Source organism: Saccoglossus kowalevskii, chromosome 13 (assembly GCF_978046115.1).
Source record: "Saccoglossus kowalevskii chromosome 13, keSacKowa6.1, whole genome shotgun sequence".
NCBI lineage: Eukaryota > Metazoa > Hemichordata > Enteropneusta > Harrimaniidae > Saccoglossus > Saccoglossus kowalevskii.
The window spans coordinates 17927419-17951145 of record NC_140653.1 but is presented as its reverse complement, the minus strand read 5'-3'; the positions used below and the strand labels follow the sequence as shown (position 1 = coordinate 17951145).

The 23727-nt window shown below is 37.1% G+C and overlaps 1 protein-coding gene across 1 annotated transcript; it reads left to right on the top strand.

Moving 5' to 3' along the window:
- The first annotated feature begins 5218 nt into the window (after positions 1 to 5218).
- On the top strand, positions 5219 to 23066 carry LOC102804037 (long-chain fatty acid transport protein 2-like). The gene is made up of 9 exons (XM_085507334.1): positions 5219 to 5693; positions 6414 to 6620; positions 13082 to 13243; positions 15225 to 15349; positions 15637 to 15831; positions 15964 to 16054; positions 16461 to 16653; positions 19473 to 19570; positions 22759 to 23066. The coding sequence occupies exons 1-9, from the start codon at positions 5219 to 5221 to the stop codon at positions 23064 to 23066; spliced, it is 1854 nt and encodes a 617-aa protein (XP_085363460.1).
- Positions 23067 to 23727: the final 661 nt, after the last annotated feature.

Genomic DNA, 23727 nt, shown 5'->3' with positions numbered 1-23727 from the left:
TGATTTGCAGTTTGCGTGAATGGCCGGGGGGAAAAAATCATGCCAATTCTGTGCTTCAGTAACAGTATTTGCTGCTTTTTGTGCAATGGAAATTAATTCAAGAAATGCTGTCAAAGGACATTTCCTTCTAGTAAACAAAACAACCCTGGGATGTTTATCTTGAGAAATTGAGAAGACGAAAATCTCTTGGGACAGTCGTTGTGAAACAATGGACATACTTCTCTAGGCTATCAAAAGTAGTTTTGATTACTAGTATTAGAAGAGGGAAACTGCTGCTTTTTGGAAGAGCAAATTTCAATGTCATTGGCCACAGTAATTCTAAATCGATGTTGGTATTAATTGGTGTTACCTGGTGTAGAAGTAATAACATTACGATGTTTTCGAGTTTAATAGTAAATTATTAATATTAAGAAATTAATAGTAAATGGTAGACTCCCTTTTGAATAACATCAACCAGTCTAACCTGGTTGACAACAATGAAATTCTAACAGCAAGGCAATTAGGACAAATTAATAAAAATATACAAACATAATTTATATCAACTTGGAAAAGTGAATTACAAAGCGACAATCAATCAAAACAAAATGAAATATAAATAAATTAAGAACATACAGAGAATTAAAAAAAAAACATTTTGCTTTTGAAACCTACCTTGCAAAATATTGAGATGCACCAAAATTTAAATAATTCCGCCTTAGTGACCATAACTTGAAAACTGAGACTGACAGACACAACGGAATACCCCTTGCTAATAGATTATGCAACCTTTGTGATCAGACTCAAGTAGAAGATGAATATCACCTAATGATGTCATGCAAAAGTTATACCCCCGATAGAAATGTCTTATTTGAAATGGCAAAAACCAAAATTTGTCACCAAAGACACAATTCATAGTCTTGCTAAACAACAGTGATCTAACACTCCCTGTAGCAAGGTATCTAAAGAAGTGTTTTGAAATAAGACAGCAACCCCAGTGACAATTTTCTTTTTCAGTTAAGTTTTGCATTTTTCTATCTTTTTATTGTATAATAATTTAGTTTTAATATTTTCTTTCTCTGTTACAGTAATGTATTAGCTTAGTTTTTTGTATGTTTTTATTTTATTTTATTTATTTAATTTTTTAACCGTTTATTCTTTCTTAAACATTTGTAGCCATTGCCAATTCCTCCGGGGAATGTGCAAGTGTTAATAAAATTAATATTATTTAATTAATGATCCCGCACATTAGTGATTGGCCTTGGATAGTTGAAGAGATTTTTTAAATGGGCTACTCGATAGAAGTATTCGCCGTGACTCAAGACTTTTCATTCGGGTTTATACAACGCTTACATGTTACTGTCAGGAAAGTTTAATGTCTTGTTTGTATTTGCACAGTGTGAAAGAGGGATTTATTGTCTAAATGTTCTAGTATATGGGTGGTTGTATGCATATTGAACTATACAACATTTGAATTATGTCACCAAACTGTACGTTTTGACGACTCATATGCAATTGTAAGATTATATTTCTGATATACTCGAAGTGAATCTCAGCACTGTGCTTTTTATAAATATTATGGTTCGGTTAATAATTTCCTGGAAACTGTACAGAAAATCACAGACTTTCATTATTTTTTGTTCATAGTTTTTCTAAATTTCAGTTTTTATTGTTATATTTATTTACAGCAATAACACTTTTTTCTGTTATGAAACCATTTCCAGTTATTATGAATGTGTACATGACAGCTTTGTCCCACACAATAAGACATGTTCGGATATGTGCAAGTATGTCATGGGTTAATAGGCCACTTCTTTATATCCCACAATATCTGGTAATTCTAATTAACTACTATTTCGCAAAATTTGCGTAGCCTTGCTTCTACTCCCATATTGTCCTTAATAGTGGAGGTTAATGCAGATATATTGTAAATTACACAGAGGTAACACTACAATACATTTCGTTTCCTGGTATTACACAACAGCCTTTGTGCTGAGGCAGTTATGGTTCACAACCATCACCAGTTCTCTTGTATTATATCTTGTGCTCAGGACTAAGCCTATATAGTATATCATAAAATGAAGGAGGCTCGCGGATTGTGTTGGCCGTTTGGTGGCGATATTTGTAACAAAAATGACCTAATATGATGTAAATGATACCTACGGTATCTCATTCGTTATTTTCATTGATATTGGTACAGTTTTTAGCTCCGCTGTCGACTTTGTCGAGCGGAGTTTATCATATGAGTGATTGTCCGTCGTCGTCGTCCGTCGTCCGTCGTCCGTGTCAATGTTTTACTTTTTCGACTTCTTCTTGAAAACTACAAACCTGAATGCTTTGATACTTGGTGTATATGTACCTTGGGTATACCTCTCTCAGATTTATTCATTTCATGATCATATCTTCAATTCTCTAATTTTGGTGAATATTTTTGTCATTTTTGGTAAAAAGTGATATTTTCGACTTCTTGTTAAAAACCGCAAGTCCAATTGCTTTGATATTACATATATAGGTACTACATGTGGACCTCTTTCAGATTTGTTCATTTTGTAATGATATCTCTAATTCTCTAATTTTGGTGAATGTTTTTGTCATTTTTGGTAAAAAGTGATATTTTTGACTTTTTGTTAAAAACCGCAAGTCCAATTGCTTTGATATTACATATATAGGTACTACATGTGAACCACTCTCAAATTTGTTCATTTTGTAATGATATCGTCAATTTTCTAATTTTGGTGAATATTTTTGTCATTTTTGGTAAAAAGTAATATTTTTGACTTCTTGTTAAAAACCGCAAGTCCAATTGCTTTGATATTACATATATAGGTACTACATGTGGACCTCTCTCAGATTTGTTCATTTTGTAATGACATCTTTAATTCTCTAATTTTGGTGAATATTTTTGTCATTTTTGGTAAAAAGTTATATTTTCTTCTTGTTAAAAACCACAATCATTTATGGTGAAAAATGATATTTTTGAATTCTTGTTGAAAACAGCAAGTCCCATTGCGTTGATACTATGCATATTGTTTATTTTCTAATGATATCTTTTGTTCTTTAATTGAAATGTGCATCGCTAACAGCGGAGCTATCTCAGCCGAAAGGCTGCTTGTTTTAAATTAAAAATTATTTAAAACGCAACTTTCGATTACCAATTTTCTTCCTCGGCTATTCATTTGAACTCCATGGCAGTGTTATGGAATTCAATATAACTTAATAAGTTGTATTCTTTCTGAGTAAGTGTCTTATTCATATAGACATATATTTAAAGGATAATGTCATCAATTTTGAATAAACAAATTGACTACAACTCTAATTTTACTGGGTTTGAAGTGTATTGCCAATGTCTAGCAATGTTAACGGACGTGTTTAAAGGGCAGCTAATTGCCCTCCTTGACAACAAGAAAGTATCAACAAAAATGTACATATGTTGTCACTCTCCTTTTCAGAACAATATAGACTGATCATAGTGCATAGTACTATAATAATCTCACCCTTATGTGAAAAGTAGGTAAAAAGGTAATATATTAGAATATTGGATTTGACAAAGGTGACCACAAAAAAGCAGATAAAATAAATGAAATGTAACATGCAGCAAAACACATTTGAAAGCAAAAACGCTCAGCATAAACCAAACAAGACAGTGAGCTAAGACATGGACGTTTTTAAATAGTAGTTTAAATAGTCCATCAAATTGTAACCGTGTGTAAATGAATGGAATACTTGAGTGACTAATAGCGAGATAGATCATTTGTTTGTTCTTGTTCTGCATTTAAACGCATAAATCATATAAAGACTTATATTTCTGAGGATTGTTTAATTTGTTATTCGACAAAAGAGAACATTTTTGCACATTGAAATGCGTGTAGGCGATGTACATTAATTGCACTGAGAACAAGTCATTGTCATTGACATAGTCCCCGTCATGTTTTTAGTTACTTTGTCAAAACATGAAAAGCATAGTCAGATTATGTTTAAATATTGGGATAGTATTTGCTTTTCACTACAAATGTGCATGAAATAGGTATAAAGACTAAGTTTGAATGAAATTGGTCAAGGCATGCCTCAGAAACTGTCAACAACATAAAACAAAGCGATATTCACATGTATCATGACTTGTGATGTACATTACTTTCACTGATCACGCACACGGTGGTGCCATCAAGTTTACATTACTTTCACTGATTGGTTAATTATGATTCATAGAACACAATGCTTGATCAATAATCAACATGCACAGTGTGGTGCCATCAAGTTCACATTACTTTCACTGATTGGTTAATCATCAGTAAGCCACTATTGTTTGTGTAATAGTGTATTGTTTGTTAATTGTGGGGGAAATTTGTGGTAGCAGCCCGCGAAATATCCCTTTTTTGTAGACGCGTTGTATCTCCAAGACAACTGAAAGTGGACCCCTTACTTATATATATTTTAAAATATTTGACAGTGCACGCGTATACGCGTCAAATAGCCAAATAACACCCCTTTTACGCGTTTTTTTAAACTTCGGCTTGCGTACCATCTTTTATTCAGAGAACCCCCTCCCCGGTGATATTTTTTGTGCAATCTATTGTACAAGACGAACTTACGATATCAGGTGACAATAAGCACGAGTTTGAGCAACAATTTGAATATGACGTCACTAACATGGAAATGAATATACCTGATAATCAAAGATGTACCTCTCACATCTTCTTCACATTTCATGAAAAACACAACAAGTAAGACGGGCAGGCGTGTTAGAGTTAATAACAGATACCAAGATTGATAATATGGACAATATTCATTATTTATTACATTATTATGTAAAATCCCAGCCCAGTGGAACAATATGGCGATTACTAGTTACCTGTGTCCTACTTGCTTTTCGCATGAGATGCCGGGAACCTGCGAAGGCGAGAATCAGTCTGGGAAAATCAGGGTCGTAAATATCTTGAGTGTGTCCCCAGAGGGCGTAATTCATAGGCAAGTTGTTGTACGGGGGCGCACTCCCATCTGAAGCCCTAACTCTAGGGACCTAAAAAGTTGTCATGACCTCGTCAGCGATTAACCTTTGACCAGACTGATAAGAACATTTAGTCAGTTTAGTAGATACAATATAGTTTCATTGCAGTAGGCACTACTGTGCATTAGGCAAGTCATACTTAATTTCATACTTTGACCTTGACGTGATCTCTCGGTGATGCTGCAGTTGTGACTGAAATAACAGTTGACGGCACCAACTCTTCATCAGGCGGCACCGATGGATCGCGGTGGGGTATTAGGAGGCGTGGCGGCCCTCGCAGTTGGCGTAGCCACCGCCTCTCATCTGACGTATCCGTATTGGTTACACGACATCAGAACCATCCGATTTGATATAACACGAAAAAGGATCCTAAATAAGCAACTAGCTTCCGGTATGACGTACGTAGATATTTTGGACAACAATTTGAACAAATATGCGGAAAAACAGTTCATTGAGTTTGCTGACACGAGCTATACGTATGATGACATTGATAGATTGTCGAACAGGTTTGCGAACTTTGCACAACAACGTGGTTTGCAAAGCGGTGATACGGTGGCCATATTTATGTACAATGAACCGGCGTACGTGTGGGCTGTAATTGGACTGGCCAGACTGGGAATAAAGTGCGCTCTTGTTAACTATCACGTACGTAGGGATAGCCTGCTACATTGCTTGACTCTTGTTGGTGCCAGATTGGTTCTTGTTGGCGAAGGTAAGCTCTGCCCGGCGGATCGCAAAGCGATGTATATAGAACCCCGTAACTGTTATGTGTTGTTATTGGCCCCGTTATTATGTTACGAAGTTTTGTCTGTATGTTATGCAGTTCGTCCATATCGTTATGCAATACAGTATTTATGTTATGTAGTCCCATCTTTATGTTATGCAGTCCCGTTTTTATGTTATGTAGTCCCATATTTATGTTATAAATACCCGTTTTTATGTTATTTAATCCCATCTTTGTGTTATGCAGTCCCGTTTTTGTGTTATGTAGTTATGTAGTCCCATCTTTATGTTATGCAGTCCCGTTTTTATGTTATGTAGTCCCATATTTATGTTATAAATACCCGTTTTATGTTATTTAATCCCATCTTTGTGTTATGCAGTCCCGTTTTTATGTTATGTAGTCCCATCTTTATGTTATGCAGTCCCGTTTTTATGTTATTTAATCCCATCTTTGTGTTATGCAGTCCCGTTTTTATGTTATGTAGTCCCATCTTCATATTATTGTACCATTGGACATCGAATACATGTTGCAATTGAAGTATTTTGGGGAACCCTTACAAAGGTTCTTTTCAGAAAAAAAAACTTTCATTTATATAATGTTTATAAATAATTTTTTTACTAACTACTAGTAACATATATTGTACAGTACTGATTCAATCTCGCCTTACATATGGTTTTTATAAAGTTTTCAGTGACCAACTCCATACAGCCCTTGCTGAAATTGGTGAACATTTGGGATCTAGTGGTATTGATGTATGGAATATTTGCAAGGATGCACATTCAAACACTCTTTTTAACATTGCCCTCCCTGTCGGAAGAGATATTAAACTGTCCGAAGAAGTCGCTATATCACGAGAAACTCGAAGTGGTTCAGACGATGTTTTTATGTACATGTACACCTCTGGCACAAGTGGAGGTGAGATGACGCACATGATATTGCAATGGACATTACAAGAAAAGTATTCGTTTCTTTTTTCCAGTTTAATATATGTCAGATTATATAGCCGTGCCCAAGCCACAGTAATCAGTTATATATGTCGACATGATATGAATATTCCGGTGTCACCGACAAAATACGAACAAAAAAAAGTAAAATTGTCGTATCCGACAATATACCTGGGCCGAATGAATTTTCGCAATCTGGGTAAAAAAACATATGCCACAATGTTACTTACATACATAGTCAGATATTTATGACGTAGATTGGATGCTAAAAATATTTTTATACCACAGTAACAATTATGAATACCAGGTTAATATGTACATAATTGTCGCAAACGACTTGTTTACCACTTCCGTGTGACTGAGAATGTTCTAGAACCGTACTGTGTCTGGGTGGAATTTTTAGAAGCTGGTTGAATAGGTAATAGGACACTGTAGAAGGCAATAGAAGGTAATGGAACATTCTAGAAATTTGTAGTAAATTCCAGACTCATTATGTATGCTGATGTAATGGTCTATTTATAGACAGTATGGGTATATATAGGGGAGTTGTTCAGCACTGAGATCAGATCGGAGATCTCGTTGAATTGTATTGGAGTTTAAGTATCTAGTTATTGGAGTAGTGGAGTTTTACCGCGTTATTGTACTTGATGTTTGCAGAGTATAATAATACCAGTACCAGTTGAAACCTCATCTGTTGGCTCCGTGTTCGTATTTTATCATCGCCGCCAGGGAAGTCTTTTTGTTACTGTTGCCATTTTGGTATTTGAACCATCACATCTGTACTATACCAATTACGGTAATATTACGTTGCGTGTGACATCTGGGGGCTCGTCCGGGAGCAGTGAAGACATATAGAAGACAATATGGCCAGCGAGATGAAAGATATGTCGAAACAAGAGTTGATGGAATGGGCGGGTGAACTGGGAATGACTGGAGAAGACAAAAGGAAATTTATTTTGGAGCAATTGAGTTCTCAGCGGGCTGACAGACAAGCAGCGAGGGAAGAGAGAAAGGCAAAAATGGAAATAGAAGTAGAGGTGAGGAAAATGGAGATTGAGGAAAGAAAGGAAAAGTTACGTCTGGAAGCGGAAGCAAAACAGCGAGAAAAAGAAAGGGAGATTGAGGAAAGAAAGGAAAAGTTACGGCTGGAAGCGGAAGCAGGCAAAAGAGAAAAATTGCGAATGGAAGCAGAACAGCGAGAAAAGGAAAGGGAAGCAGAGGTAAGGAAAATGGAGATTGGGGAAAGAAGGGAAAAGTTACGATTGGAAGCGGAAGAAAAGAAAAGAGAATTTGAGTTGAGGAAATTAGAGCTGCAAGCAGCATTGCCGGGGTTTCAACAGGCTGATTTTGGCGGTCAACGAAATGTGGTCAGTGATGCACAGTCACCAAAGTTGCCTGCATTTGTTGATGGTAAGGACGAACTTGATAGTTATTTATTGCGGTTTGAAAGGTTTGCAACGAATGCGAGTTGGCATAGAGATGGATGGGCCACAAAATTGAGTGCGCTGTTGACTGGTAGAGCACTGGAAGTATATTCCAGGATGTCTGACACTGATGCAGTTGACTATGATCGTGTGAAGGTGGCGCTGTTGACAAGATACGATTTCACAGAGGATGGGTACAGGAAGCGATTCCGTGAAATTAAACCTGAAAGTTCCGAGAGTCCTGACCAGTTAATTGTGCAGCTTAAGAATTATTTTGCTAAATGGGTTGAGTTGTCAGGCACTGCAGCGACATATGATGGTGTTACCGACTTAATGGTGAAGGAGCAGTTTATTGGTGCCGGTACAAAAGATCTTGCAGTTTATCTTAAAGAAAGAGCACCCAAAGATTTAGATGAGTTGTCAGTAATAGCAAAGCAGTACCTAGTGGCACATGGTCGACAGTTATCCACAAAGGACCAGGTGAGGCGTAACGATAATAAGATGGCCATTAGAAATATTGATGTGGGACAGGGTAGTAGTATCCAGTGTTATGTATGTCAGGGTGTTGGTCATCGAGCAGTACAATGTCCATGCCGCGTTACTGATGTCAATCATGACAAAGGTGGACAGTGCCTTCAGTGTGGTGCTATAGGACATGTGGCTAAGTTCTGTCGTAGTAGACAACACAGGGGTCAAAAAAGAAAGAGTGTCAAACCCAGCACTACTACTGGTGCAGCTGCAGTGGTTAAAGAGGAGTCTAATATCAGTGCTAGCTGTGCTGTTCAAATTAACGGTGATGTGCCTAAAATGGTTGAGAAGGACCATTTGTTGTAAGCATCGGGGGAGCAGTTAAAGGTTGTGAATGGTGCATGTATGGAACGGAGTGGCGTTGTGGAGGACAGGACTTTGCCTGTGGGTCAAGGGAAGGTTGGTGACACTGTTGTGACCATGTTGAGAGACACTGGGTGTAATAGCATTATAGTCAAGAAGAGCTTGGTACCAGATGACCAGTATACAAAAAAGATGGGTCATATGTTGATGGTTGATCGTACTGTAAGAAGGGTTCCAGTCGCCATGGTGGAAATTGATACGCCATATTTGAGAGGCACGGTTGAAGCATTATGTGTGCAGGACCCAATCTATGATTTAATTGTTGGGAATGTGCCCGGAGCAAGACCACCAGATGACCCAGATCCAGTGTGAAATGTGAGTGGAGCAGTAACAACCAGAGCGCAAGCGAAGAAATCTGGTAAGGTGGAGCCGCTCAAAGTGTGTGATGTAAAGACTGGAGCACATGTAACAAAAGACAAATTAATCGAGGTGCAGCAAGCAGACACATCATTGAAGAAATATTATAATAAGAGAGAACCAGAAGTGAGAGGGCACCATACAACCGAGTTCCAGGTATATGGAGGCTTGTTATATCGTGTGTATCGGGATCGTTCAGTTTCAGGAGGCAAGACGGTACGTCAAGTGGTTGTGCCGAAACTGTTGAGGACTCGTGTTATGGAGATTGCCCATGATTCAATATTTGGTGGACACATGGAGATAAAGAAGACAGAAGACCGGATTGTGACTAGCTTTTATTGGCCTGGGCTACATCAAGATGTTACCAGTTTTTGTAGGTCGTGTGAAGTGTACCAGAAGACTGTTTCAAAGGGATCAGTTGTGAAGGCCCCATTAGGTAAGATGCCTTTAATTGATATGCCATTCAAGCGTGTGGCTATAGATTTGGTTGGACCAATTACACCAGCCAGTGACGGGGGTCATCGATACATCTTAACTATTGTGAACTATGCTACACAGTATCCAGAGGCCGTTCCACTTAAAAATATTGATACAGAGACTGTAGCCGAGGCGTTGATTGACTTTTATAGCCGATTGGGGATTCCAGAAGAAGTACTAAGTGACATGGGGATTCAGTTTGTGTCAGAATGCATGCAAGAAGTATCAAGATTGCTCAGCATTAAGAGACTGACGTCTACGCCCTATCACCCCATCTGTAATGGACTGGTGGAAAAGTTTAATGGTACTTTGAAGAAGATGTTAAAGCGGTTGTGCCATGAACAACCAAGGCAATGGCATCGGTATATTAGTGCTTTACTCTTTGCGTATAGAGAGGTACCACAGGAGTCAACTGGTTTTTCCCCATTTGAGCTGTTATATGGTCGAACGGTTAGAGGCCCAATGAAGATCCTTAAAGAGTTATGGACCGAAGAGAGCGATACTCCTGAGATAGTTAATAGTTACCAGTATGTGTTTGAGTTGAGAGATCGGTTAGAACAGACTTTAGAGATTGCTCGAGAGGAATTACAAAAGGCACAGAACCGATACAAGTGTTACTATGATCATAAAACAAAGAAACAAGTGCTTAAGGAAGGAGATAAGGTGTTAATTTTGCTGCCAACTGACAACAACAAGCTGTTGATGCAGTGGGGGGTCCTTATGTGGTGGAGCAGGTAATAGGTGAAAACGATTATCGAGTGAGGGTAGGTGACAAAGTGAAGACGTATCATGTAAATATATTAAAGTTGTATGTTGAGCGGGAGACGTCACCTCAACCAGATGGAAGTGAGGCAAGTTACTCACCAAATACGGCCATAGACCTGATGAATGCTGTGCGCTCAGCTACAGCGGGTCAGATTAAGAGAATGCTGTAGACGAAGATGATCTTCTAGAGTTAGGAACTTGTAAACCCAAGGAGTCAGGTAAAGATGTTCAAATTGGTACAGACCTGACAGAACACCAGAGAAAAGAACTGGTGGGTTTAGTCAATACTTATGATAAGGTGTTTACTGACTTGCCAGGAAAGACCAAGATAATCAGTCATAAGATTGACCTGACAAATGATACACCAATACGATCTAAGCCATACTCACTACCATATGCAACAAGAGAGAACCTTAGGCAAGATATTGAAGATATGTTAAAAATGGGAGTAATCAGGAAGTCCACATCACCCTATGCATCACCGGTGGTGATTGTATAGAAGAAGGATGGATCGAATTGCATATGTATAGATTATAGGAAATTAAATAAGGTCACTGTAACCGACCCTGAGTCAATGGTAACAAGAGGGGACATATTTCGGAGGCTACATAATAGTAAGTTTCTGTCAAAAATTGAATTAGGTAAGGGTTATTGGCAGGTACCAGTAGCTGAAGAAGATATACCAAAGACAGCATTTGTTACTCCCGATGGAGCTTATGAATTTTTAAGGATGCCATTTGGAATGAAGAATTCGGGAGCTACTCTGGTGCGGGGAATCAGGAAATTATTGTCAGGTATCGAGGGGGTTGGAAGCTATATAGATGACCTGATAGTTTATTCAAGCTGCTGGGATGAGCATGTTCAAGTATTATCTGAGTTGTTACGAAGACTGAGGGCAGCGGACATAACAGCTAGACCATCCAAGTGTGTTCTGGGTGCAACATCAGTAGAATTCCTGGTCATGAAATTGGACACAATTGGGTGAGTCCGAGTCACGACAACATGGAAAAAATTCGAGAAGCGCAAAGACCAGCGACCAAGAAAGGTGTCTGATCATTCTTTAGGCTGGTCAATTACTACAGAGACCACATCCCCTTATTCGCAACTATTGCAGCACCCCTGAGTGATCTACTAAGGAAAGGACAACCCAACAAAGTTGTATGGGGAGAGGCCCAGAAGAAAGCATATAACACTTTGCGGGAATACTTATTGGGCAAACCAATTTTGAAGTTGCCAGACCCACAGAAACCATTTGTGTTGCGGACGGACGCGTCTCAGGTAGGAATTGGAGCAGTACTTATGCAGAATCATGGTGAGAAGCTTCATCCAGTTGCGTATGCAAGTAAGAAGTTATCCGATGCAGAAAAGAAATATTCAACTGTAGAAAGGGAATGTTTAGCCATTGTATGGGGCGTGAATATATTTCGCCTATATTTAGCCGGTGTGGAGTTCATTTTGCAGACGGATCATAAACCATTATCTTACCTGGATAAAGCCAAGTTTGCAAATGACCGAGTGATGAGATGGGCGATGACTCTGCAAGGATATAATTCTCGTGTTGAGGTTATTCCTGGACGGGACAATGTGGTAATGGACTACCTGAGTAGATTGATGGACTGAGGAACTTTTGAACAGTATAGTAGTATTATATGTTATAATATTCTTGAGAGGGGAGGCATGTCGCATACGACTTGTTTACCACTTCCGTGTAACTGAGAATGTTCTAGAACCGTACTGTGTCTGGGTGGAATTTTTAGAAGCTGGTTGAATAGGTAATAGGACACTGTAGAAGGCAATAGAAGGTAATGGAACATTCTAGAAATTTGTAGTAAATTCCAGACTCATTATGTATGCTGATGTAATGGTCTATTTATAGACAGTATGGGTATATATAGGGGAGTTGTTCAGCACTGAGATCAGATCGGAGATCTCGTTGAATTGTATTGGAGTTTAAGTATCTAGTTATTGGAGTAGTGGAGTTTTACCGCGTTATTGTACTTGATGTTTGTAGAGTATAATAATACCAGTACCAGTTGAAACTACATCTGTTGGCTCCGTGTTCGTATTTTATCATCGCCGCCAGGGAAGTCTTTTTGTTACTGTTGCCATTTTGGTATTTGAACCATCACACCTGTACTATACCAATTACGGTAATATTACGTTGCGTGTGACAATAATATGATTTAATGTGGTTTATTACTACTCAAATGCAATCATTGCCCTAAACCTTGTTCCACTTTGCCTGATAGGGTTATTCCCATGATATATTCGTATGGCACTTAATAGAAGTACCAGGCTTACCCAAGATGGTTATTTGAATAGAATAAGTCTGCCCACATCCGAACGTGGCATTAGAGCATTTAGGCATAAGACATAGTTAATGTTGTGCAGTGAATATTATTTAAAATATTATTGATAACGGTATGTTGTTTTGTACAATATATACATACGTCGACTGACTAACAGGAAATGTAGATGTGGACGATAACAATGGTTCTTTTGTATATATCTCTACCAGGTAAGATGAAAGCACCAAGGATGGTACATCATCGATTCATGTCCAAACATATTACGAATATATATCACCAACAGATACAGCACAAAGACAGAGTGTATATTTGCCTGCCTCTGTATCACGGTACTGGATTTATACATGGCCTTTGTAACATCATATCTGTCGGTACGTCATCTTTTGTTAATTTGAACATGCATCTTGAAAATATATTTAAAAAATTATTATTATTATTTATTCCGCACTATATGGCCACCGGCCTAAAGTACTGTTACATTTCAAAACTAAAATTGCACACGATCGCTTTAAAATTACAAGATGCATATACTTCCATTTCAGTTTCGCTGGAATGAAAACTCGTAAACAAATATTTACCCAAACTTAATAAAATATACGAGTTAGTACTCTGTAGCAATGCAATGAATTTCATCTTGGTTGGTGGTGAAAAATAATATTTTGGTAAGAATTGTTGTCTAAGTGCTTCATATTTTGGACAAACCATAGTAAAATGGTATTCGTCCTTTGTGACCCTACAACCAAACGAACATAACCTTTGGTCACGTGGAATACCCAATGTTCTACCATTTTCAATTTTTTATCGCTAAGAATATATTCCATGGTCACGGTTCACACCCAGGGAATAAATGACGATGCGCTATTTATTATTGCTTCATAACAAGGAAAGTCAGGCCTATTATTTAGGCGAACATCCCTGTTTGAACCCACGTAAAAATAGCCAGTGTAAAGTCCTCCATTCAACTATACCCCGTGCAGTGCAGTGGTACGGCTGAGAAGAAATAAATCAATCGTGTGGTTTGCGATTCAAGGCTCAATAACGCTCACAAACAAATGGCACGCTCGATAATTATTTTGCAGGGGGAAATGTCCAGGATTGCTTCACGTGAATGAATCACAGTGGGATTGTTTGAACGATTCTTACAAATTTGGACAAATATTGGTTATTGCTTATTTACGCGCAATCTTATTCGTGCGTTAAAAAGGTAGGCAAAAGTGTAAGATAAGCCGGGATTAACGAAAATGTTTAAATGTTGACGATTTATTTGAGTAATGACAATAAAATACATTTACTTTGAATAACTATGTCTAAATGTACCTTATATATGTAATATATGTACACAATTCATTCGATTATGTAATTTAATTCCACATTCGATTTGAAACGCATTGTATCCTTCGAGCTGTAAGTTATGAATTGGTGATTTTCCGTACAATTGCGAGATCTCGCGAGATGCATGAAAGACGCGCGTCGAACGTCTGCCGCAAAAATCGAACGATTTGATTTTGAACTAGAATTTCTTTATTTCGCAGCTTACATTGACCGGCCGATCTTCGACAGAGGAATATTGCTTCCGAATACCCTTACTTAATCGAAATTGCCTATCATCAAATGTGGACAGCACATTATTAAGCATGGAAATGTGCCCGAAATACTTTCGCGTTTGTCGAATCCCACGCGATGTTTGACGCGACTACGACGCTATGACCTTTGTTTGTCCTGTTTTTACGTTCGATTTCACGCATAACGCGTGATTCTCGCAGTGAACGGAAAATGGTCTATTAGCGGCGAAAAAAGTATTGAACAGCGCCACTACCGGCCATTTTTCGTTTTGGCAAATATCCAAAAGGAACGCTCGCCGCGGCTCGCGTGCACATTTTTCGTTTCCTTAGTTTCCGCCATAAAGGAGAAATATTTAGCAAAACTATAATATAGACGGGGTATGACGTCTATTATTATGAAAAGTGGGGGTGAAAGCGTCCTACATTCGAACGTTTTCAAAAAGCGCGCGGCCATGTCTTGTACGCGCGAGGCGTACGTTTTCTAATCCTCGGGGGCAAAGCTACGTCACAGACGCCGGTCGAGCCGGTGAAAATTCGAGAAAACAACAAAAACTCAACTTTGAAGTAAACCTGAACAACCAAATGTATATATGTTACACACGTAGGGCTAGTCTTGTTACACTGTTCAGGGGAGTCTAAAAAACCACCCCAAAGTACCGTTTTCTGTAAGTTTTTGGCCTTTGTTTTCCCGTGAGGGTTGCCAGGCGGTGAAAATGCCCGGATGTCCGCCCCCAAGGATAACCTGCAGTGATATATTAGTACTGAAGGACTATGTATTCCTGTGTTTTAGGTGCAACCATGGTCCTTGTTCCAAAATTCTCTGTCAGTCGTTTTTGGCAAGATGTAGTAGAATATGGGGCTACAGCGTTCATCCACGTGGGTGAAATATGTAGATATTTACTCAACACTCCTAAAGTATGTATTATACGCTTGAGATTAAATCAAATTAAAGGGCGGTGGTCGTCGCGCAGCGCGTGTTTGAATTTCATGTAAACAAACGATGTATTTTACAAGCGTTTTATACGTCCCTATGAGTCCATATGAAACAGGACGCGGCGCGACGACCACCGCCCTTTAAATTTGACGCAATGGCATTAACCATATAACAAACAATACTTTACATTTCCAAACTTACTCTTGCTTTCTTCTGCAATTCTTTAATAAAAGTCTCTCAACGACATACATATAACTCTAATTCCCAGAATCCATCCGAGCGGAAACACAAACTAAGAATCGCGTATGGAAACGGGCTTACCAGAGACATCGCAACGAAATTCCAAAATAGATTCAGGATACCGAATATCATTGAATTTTATGGAATAACCGAAGGAGTATTCTCTTTTGTCAATAGCGACAACACAGCTGGTGCGGTTGGGCGTTTCTCGCCATTATTGAAGGTTTCTTACAATGTTATTTAATCGCTTGCGTATTATTAACAAAATTATTTCAATCACTGAATTCGGATACTTGTCACATGTGAACATGTGTCATCTGTTGATGTTTAAATGTCATTCTATTGGATTTCACAGAAACGGTTTGGTTTAGAATTTATTCAATGTGACACAGAAACTGGTGATGCTATACGCGGTTCAAATGGAAGATGTATGCCTGTCAAACATGGTACAATTTATTTATTTATTTATTTATTTATTTATTTATTTATTTATTTATTTATTTATTTATTTATTTATTTATTTATTTATTTATTTATTTATTTATTTATTTATTCATTCATTCATTCATTCATTCACCGGCGGAAATTAGTCGCGCCCAGGTCAAACATCATACTTCATACTGATTTCCATTAGAAGGGCGCAATGGATTATGGGAAAATCAATGTTTATCAACACAAATGTCGCACATGTGACGACTGTCGCTCTTAAAATCATATCATTGCTGTATCGCCATCTTTGTTTATATGAGACCCATATATCTCGCGCATGCGTGGCGCGACGACTACCGCCCTGTAATTTAAATTTAAATAAAACATAAAAATAACGAAACTTTTTCTTTTGGGTGTCCACAGGTCAGCCTGGTTTACTAGTAATGCCCATCATTGGCGAATACGCGGGATATCAGAACGATCCGATCCGTACACAAAAACGAATTTTACGTGACGTGTTCCATGCTGGGGATCGATACTTCAACACTGGCGACTTACTACGACTGGATCGCAACTATCACATGTATTTCGTGGATCGTTTAGGAGACACGTTCAGGTGCGATATACGCGTCTGATACGTGGCAGTCCACAACCTACACAGTCGCATTAGCCCGGTTCATCATCATATGACTTTGGGGTTACACCATAATTGCTGTATGGTACACCATACTAGTGATATACTACATCATATTAGCCTAATTTTACTTCTTACCATCCTGCTTTGCATATCAAATTAGCTTGATTGTACATCTTCATTGTCTCCCGTGTGCGAAGAACACAATTGGAGTCTTTGCGGTTAGTGCGTCTGTCTGTATGTGCGTCTGTGTGTGTGTGTCTGTTCCACTGATATCTCAAGAACAAATTATCAGATTTTAATGAAACTTGGTACATAGGTGTTCAGGGATGATACTCCTACAGACCTGATGAATTCCGTGCATATCACTTGTCGAATTTGCATATTAATTAGCCAATTTTAAGCATTTTCATTTGTTTCTCGTGTAATATTAAACAGATTGCAATGAAACATGGCATATAGATGTGCAGGGATAATACACAGTATTGATTAGTTTTGGTTGGAATCCCATGCATATTAATTACCTAATTAGCATATCAATAGACAATTTTAAAGTTTTTCATTTTTTCTCATACATGTATACTATTAAACAGATTTCAAAGAAACTTGGTACATAGATGTTCTGGGGTAATGCGCAGTACTGATTAGATTTGGTTGCAATCCTGTACATTTTAATGACCTAGTTTACATAGTTTTTTTCACTTGTTTCTCAAGTACTATTCAAAAGATTTTAATGAAACATGGTACATAGATGGATAATGCGCAACCCTGATTCGTTATTGGTTGTAATCCGTTTATATGAATGACCTAATTTACATCAGATCAAATGAAAAGCCATATGTTCAGTTTAGGGTTAAATTTTGTGATTACTAATTTACTAACCACCAATTTATAGGTGCTCCACAGAAATCGATCTTGAGTACCACTGATAAAATTTAAATAAAACTAGGTACATAGCTTTCAAATAATCCACAGACCTGATTACTTCTGGGTTGAAATCTATACATATTAATTACCTGTTATTAGTTTCATGTGTGTTTCTTATGTTTACTGTTGCAGATAGGGACATGCAACCGGTGCTATAATTATGTGATCTGACAAGATATATCACAAAAATATCATATATGGTCATAATTTCATTAAATATTTATAATTTTTAATCTATATTTACCTGGAACCACCCTAACCATTTGCTCCATTGGAAGCACATATACTTACTGTAAAAAAGACAAGTATATGGTCAAAATAATACATATTTCAATGAGTTTGCAAGCAATATACACAATGATTTATGTGTAATGAAGATGTGCTTCTAATATAGTAATGAATACAGTATTCCTTATTCGTTTTTCATGCCTCCAATACCTTTGGCACACGGGAGTTCATTCTAAGCTTTCATTGATTTTATCTTGCTAGAGCACAGTACATTACGAATAAATAGTCTGCTGGTACGTCATTTTGTCCTCTTTGCATATCAAATTATTCTGCTGTTGCATCATATGTCGGTAGATCATATTAACCAGATGGTACATGATATTAGCTTATGGTACATTATATTAGCCTGATGATACATCACATTAGCCTGATGGAGCATCATATAATCGTGCTGGTACATCATGTTTAGCCTGTTGGTACTTCGTATTAGCCTACTGGCAGATAATATTCGCCTACGGATACACATCTAATTAGCCTCATGACATCACACCTGCTATTGCCTATTGTTCATACATAATATGCCTGCTGGTACAACATGGTTGCCTGTTGGTACGTGATATTAGCATTATTGTACAAAATGTTAGCCTAGTGGTACGGGATATTAGCCTTCTTGTACAATATATTAGCCTGATAGTACGTGAAATTAGCATTATTGTACAATATATAAGCTTGGTGGTACGGTAAATTAGCATTATTGTACAATATATAAGTTGGTGGTACGGTAAATTAGCATTATTGTACAATATATTAGCCTGATGGTACGTGATATTAGCGTTATTGTACAAAATGTTAACCCGGTGGTACGTGATATTAGCCTTATTGTACAATATATTAGCTTGATGATACGTGATATTAGCGTTATTGTACAAAATGTTAACCTGGTGGTACGTGATATTAGCCTTATTGTACACTATATTAGCTTGATGATACGTGATATTAGCGTTATTGTACAACATGTTAACCTGGTGGTACGTGATATTAGCCTTATTGTACAACATATTAGCCTGATGGTACGGTAAATTAGCATTATTGTACAACATATTAGCCTGATGGTACATGATAGTAGCATTATTGTACAATATATAAGCTTGGTGGTACGGTAAATTAGCATTATTGTACAATATATTAACCTGGTGGTACGTGATATTAGCCTTATTGTACAACATATTAGCCTGATGGTACGGTAAATTAACATTATTGTACAACATATTAGCCTGATGGTACGGTAAATTAGCATTATTGTATAACATATTAGCCTGATGCTACGGTAAATTAACATTATTGTACAAAATATTAGCCTGATGGTACGGTAAATTAGCATTATTGTACAAAATATTAGCCTGATGGTACAATAAATTAGCATTATTGTACAAAATATTAGCCTGATAGTACGGTAAATTAGCATTATTGTACAACATATCAGCCTGATGGTACGGTAAATTAGCATTAGTGTACAAAATATTAGCCTGATGGTACGATAAATTAGCATTAGCGTACAAAATATTAGCCTGATGGTACGGTAAATTAGCATTATTGTACAACATATTAGCCTGATGGTACATTATATTTGCCACTCGTTATTACAGGTGGAAAGGGGAAAACGTTGCCACTACAGAGGTTATGGAACGGATTGCTGTATTTCCTGGAATAAGCGAAGTGTTGGTATATGGTGTAAAAGTTGAAGGTATATGTCGAAATCATTCATCCGTTTTATTTTCTCAGTTGTGATTCTATTTATTGCATACCTTTATGAATAAGCTTGAGTACATTTGTGTACGTTTAAAATATTTTGTAACTTATTTTGATAGGAGTAATATAGCGATTATTGTGAAATTTCAAAGCTAATTCGCTTTGGTCACAGCCTGTAATACTTATTATGCATCTTTTTGTGAAAACTGTTTCGGAGAACAGACAAACATTTAACAAGCAACAGACTCTTTTACAAGTGGAAGGGCTTATGGTTAAATATCATAACACAGTTTATCCCAGATGACATCAATGTCACTGTCTGATGTAGATCTTAGGTTTCATACAGACATCATATGATAGTGATTCACAGTGTTCAGGCCCGTAGCCAGCACTTTTGAATAGGGGGTTCGAAAACAACAATTATATATTTGATGTAAAATGTGTGAATTTTATAATATTCAAAAAGTGTTTTTGAGCTCTGTTACAGACATTTTTATATTATCGGTTCTAAATTCAATTGGTTTACTTTGTGTTACATTGGTAAGATATTTCACATAACATCTTTGAACTATTTTACCATTTTAGAGAAGGGGTCCTGAGCCATTCCCCACATACAGACAAACACATCCACACCATTGATCCACTACGGCAAAATGTTGTACACAAAAAAGACAAGACTGTACTTATCTTAGCATTATTGTCTAAGTATTTTAAGGTAGAAGGCTACTTACGAGTTTTTTCGCTCTTCGCAGATGTTAGCGCACATAAAAGTGACACGATTTCATGTCGAAATCTTTCTACAATTATTCATTTTAGTATTAGTCAATTTTGTATTATGTAATTTTATTTCTGTACAGGGCCTCAGCCTATCGTACAAAATGTAATGGGTAGAAAAGTGCATAGCACGTTTTAAACACAATACAACATCCATGTAAACATATGGTACTAAGTTAAGCTGAATTCATATTCATCTCGTCGCTTGAAAACTTTTAAAAGATATAGAGCTATTTGATATATGGTGTGGCAGTTTGTGTAGCGACGAAGTAAGCCCAGAATGTCAGTATTTGCATAATTGCATAGGGTTATTGACAAAAGATCAGCCCTTAGATCATTATAAAATGGACATATAAAATTTTCATTTTCTACCATGCTAAATTCGAACGTATCACTGCAAAAACTAAAAAAATTATTGATCTAACTGTATTTTTGTGTGTCTGCCTAATTCTACATTATGTTTATGGCCAAAACAGCGAAAATTCGTCAGTATATATTTTAGTCTATAATTGCTTGCCAGGTTATAATACTACTTTGATTTTTCCAAAAGTACACAGTTTGGATGATTGTGAAGTTGAGGCATGCCACTATTTTTTTTATTCTTTGAGTAAATATCTCTAAGAAATTTGCAGTATCTCCAACTTATTTTTTAAACCAGACAATGCCGAAACCATATTTAAACAGGAGATTTTTATGTGGGTTTCCCAAGCAAGTCTGCCGGTCTTGTCTAATCGTTTAAGCATGATATAACATGTTTTGGGGTTTCAGTAATTTTAACCAATATGAGATACAACGCTTGAATTAACAACAGCACAATGGCAGCCTTTCACATTCGTCTAACATCGCTACATTGTTTGTACAACTATTAATGCTAAGTACCTGATAGATATCTGCAAAATGTTATTTGTACCCTCTCGATTTCCGAATTTACGTACCCCCATATCGCTACCATAAGAAATAATTGGCACAATGATTGCATTAAACAAATTAAATGCACTAACCAATGGCATACCACAAAGTTTTCTTACAGTATGTAAATATATTTGGTTCACTGTAAATCTGTTTTTAGAGGATGGTAAAATAATATGCATACAGTGGCAGTTTAGCAGCGGTGTCAATAGACTTCAATGACTACAACTCCTTTTATGAACCCATTAACAATTTTCTGAGACATCAAAAAAAAACGTGTACAAAATATGTTTGCAATTTATGATTCATCGCATAGTTTCAGTGCTGAAGCAAAACTGTAGGGTAAATTGTTGGCTGCAAGAAGCTCTTCGACCTATACAACTCGTGATGATAAATCTTTGACATTTATTTAATGATATGTTCAACCCGTAGCTGTACAATATTGTCCAATAACAGAGGCTACACGTACTAATACAATAAATTAACTACATTTGGCTGATACACTTATAACAAAACAGTATATATGCCATCATTAACTTGAAGAATACAAAACTAATGACAGAACCAAACTAGGAAAGTACAGTGTCGTGTTGTCGTGTCAATCCCGTTCGACCCCCACACTTTACTAACTGAGCGAACATTAGCACAAGACAAACTGCCCTATTCAGGACCATCACATCATTCAGAGAGTGACTACCATTACATTATTGTTTCAATGTTGGTTTAATATTTAACACCAGGTGCTTGAACGCGATCTTCATTACACCATCGCGGAAAAACCGAATAAAAGCTTGCCTATTTATAACAACCTGTTTGGGTTGGCTGCTGTTGAGCTAAGACGGCATAACTTCACGATTGACATTTAAAGCTCGTTGCCATCTAAATGCTCATTACTATGCATTACTCATTACATTACTCTGATAGTTACCTCACGGAGTCAAGTGATTTAAACAATGATAATTATTTTAATTAATACTGTTTGGTTTATTATGTTCTAATCTAAGATCATAAATCTATTCACTTCCAAAATTTAAGGGGTTCGTCCCGAACCCCCCGAACCCCCCTCCAAACTACGGGCCTGGTGTTGTGTAACGTGTGCTACACGTGGAACAAGGCGTGCTAACTCTTTTATAAAGCAATTGAGATTATCACATGGTTGTATGCCTCGGATTACATCTACCATTCTTTAATAGATTTGGCCATGCCTTGTAATGCATTAATTTATATGATTGTTAATTATCTACTATTTGATATGTCAATGTCTTACCGCAATTCTTTGTATACATTATGCTATTAACACTTGTGCATATATTTGGGGTTTTATACGTTGTTAATTTCGTTGAGTATTGTCTTTCAAAATTGAATTTATATATATAAAGCCATAACAGCAAAGAAAGGTAATTTCATGTTTCTTAATAAATTATCCTGTCATATTTATCAAAATAGATGCATAAAGACTACTGTTATTATTACATTTACTCTTTAAATCATTTTCAACAGGACACGACGGAAGAGCTGGTATGGCAGCTATTGTGCTTAAGCCCGACTCCGAGCTGGACTGCAAAGGGTTTTATAAGTACCTTACTACTTATCTGCCGAAGTACGCGTGTCCATTGTTCCTCAGAATCGAACCATCGCTAGCAATTACCGGAAGTTACAAGTACAAGAAGTCCGATTTAGCCAAAGAAGGATTCAATCCAACCACGATTAAAAGTCCTTTGTATTATATGGACATCAGCCAAGGAGAATATCTCCCATTGGTATTCGAAACCTATTCAAAAATCATGATTGGAAATGCAAAATTATAATTATAATAGCATATGGACAACAATTTTTAAGGTCGCAGAAACGCAGATATATGTTCCGAGAACGTAACAATTGTATGATTCCCGTCTAAAATATATTCTTTTATGTACACACACACACACAAATACACATAATACATTGTAGGGTGCTTCCACGACACGAAATAAACACGTAAAATATTCACATTGCGTCAGCGACCGGCCCCATACTACTCATGTGTTAGTTTTAAGACACAGACCAAAAATAGGCGAGAGACGCTCCATGATAAACAGCATTGGGGTTTCCACCGATCATCTTTTGCTAGTAATGGTTTTGTTTTTTCCCGGTTATTTTACATTATTGTGCAATTGGCCCTGATAATTTATACATATAGATATGAACATGTTGACACATTACTTTGATATATTGTTATTGCTCAACGCAGTTAGTTATTTTCAAGAATTCATATTTTTTAACATGATTACACCCGACGAAACAGGGAACAGCGAACACGGAATGGCTTTGGCCACGCGGGTTTTAGAACGTATTGGCAACAAAGCCGATCTCTGATTATGCAAGATTTCTATGAAAGGCAATAAATCCTGGAATTAATTAAAACAAATACATTTCATTATTATCACGTTCAACAATCGAAATTTTTTGCTCGAATGTATTTATTTGACT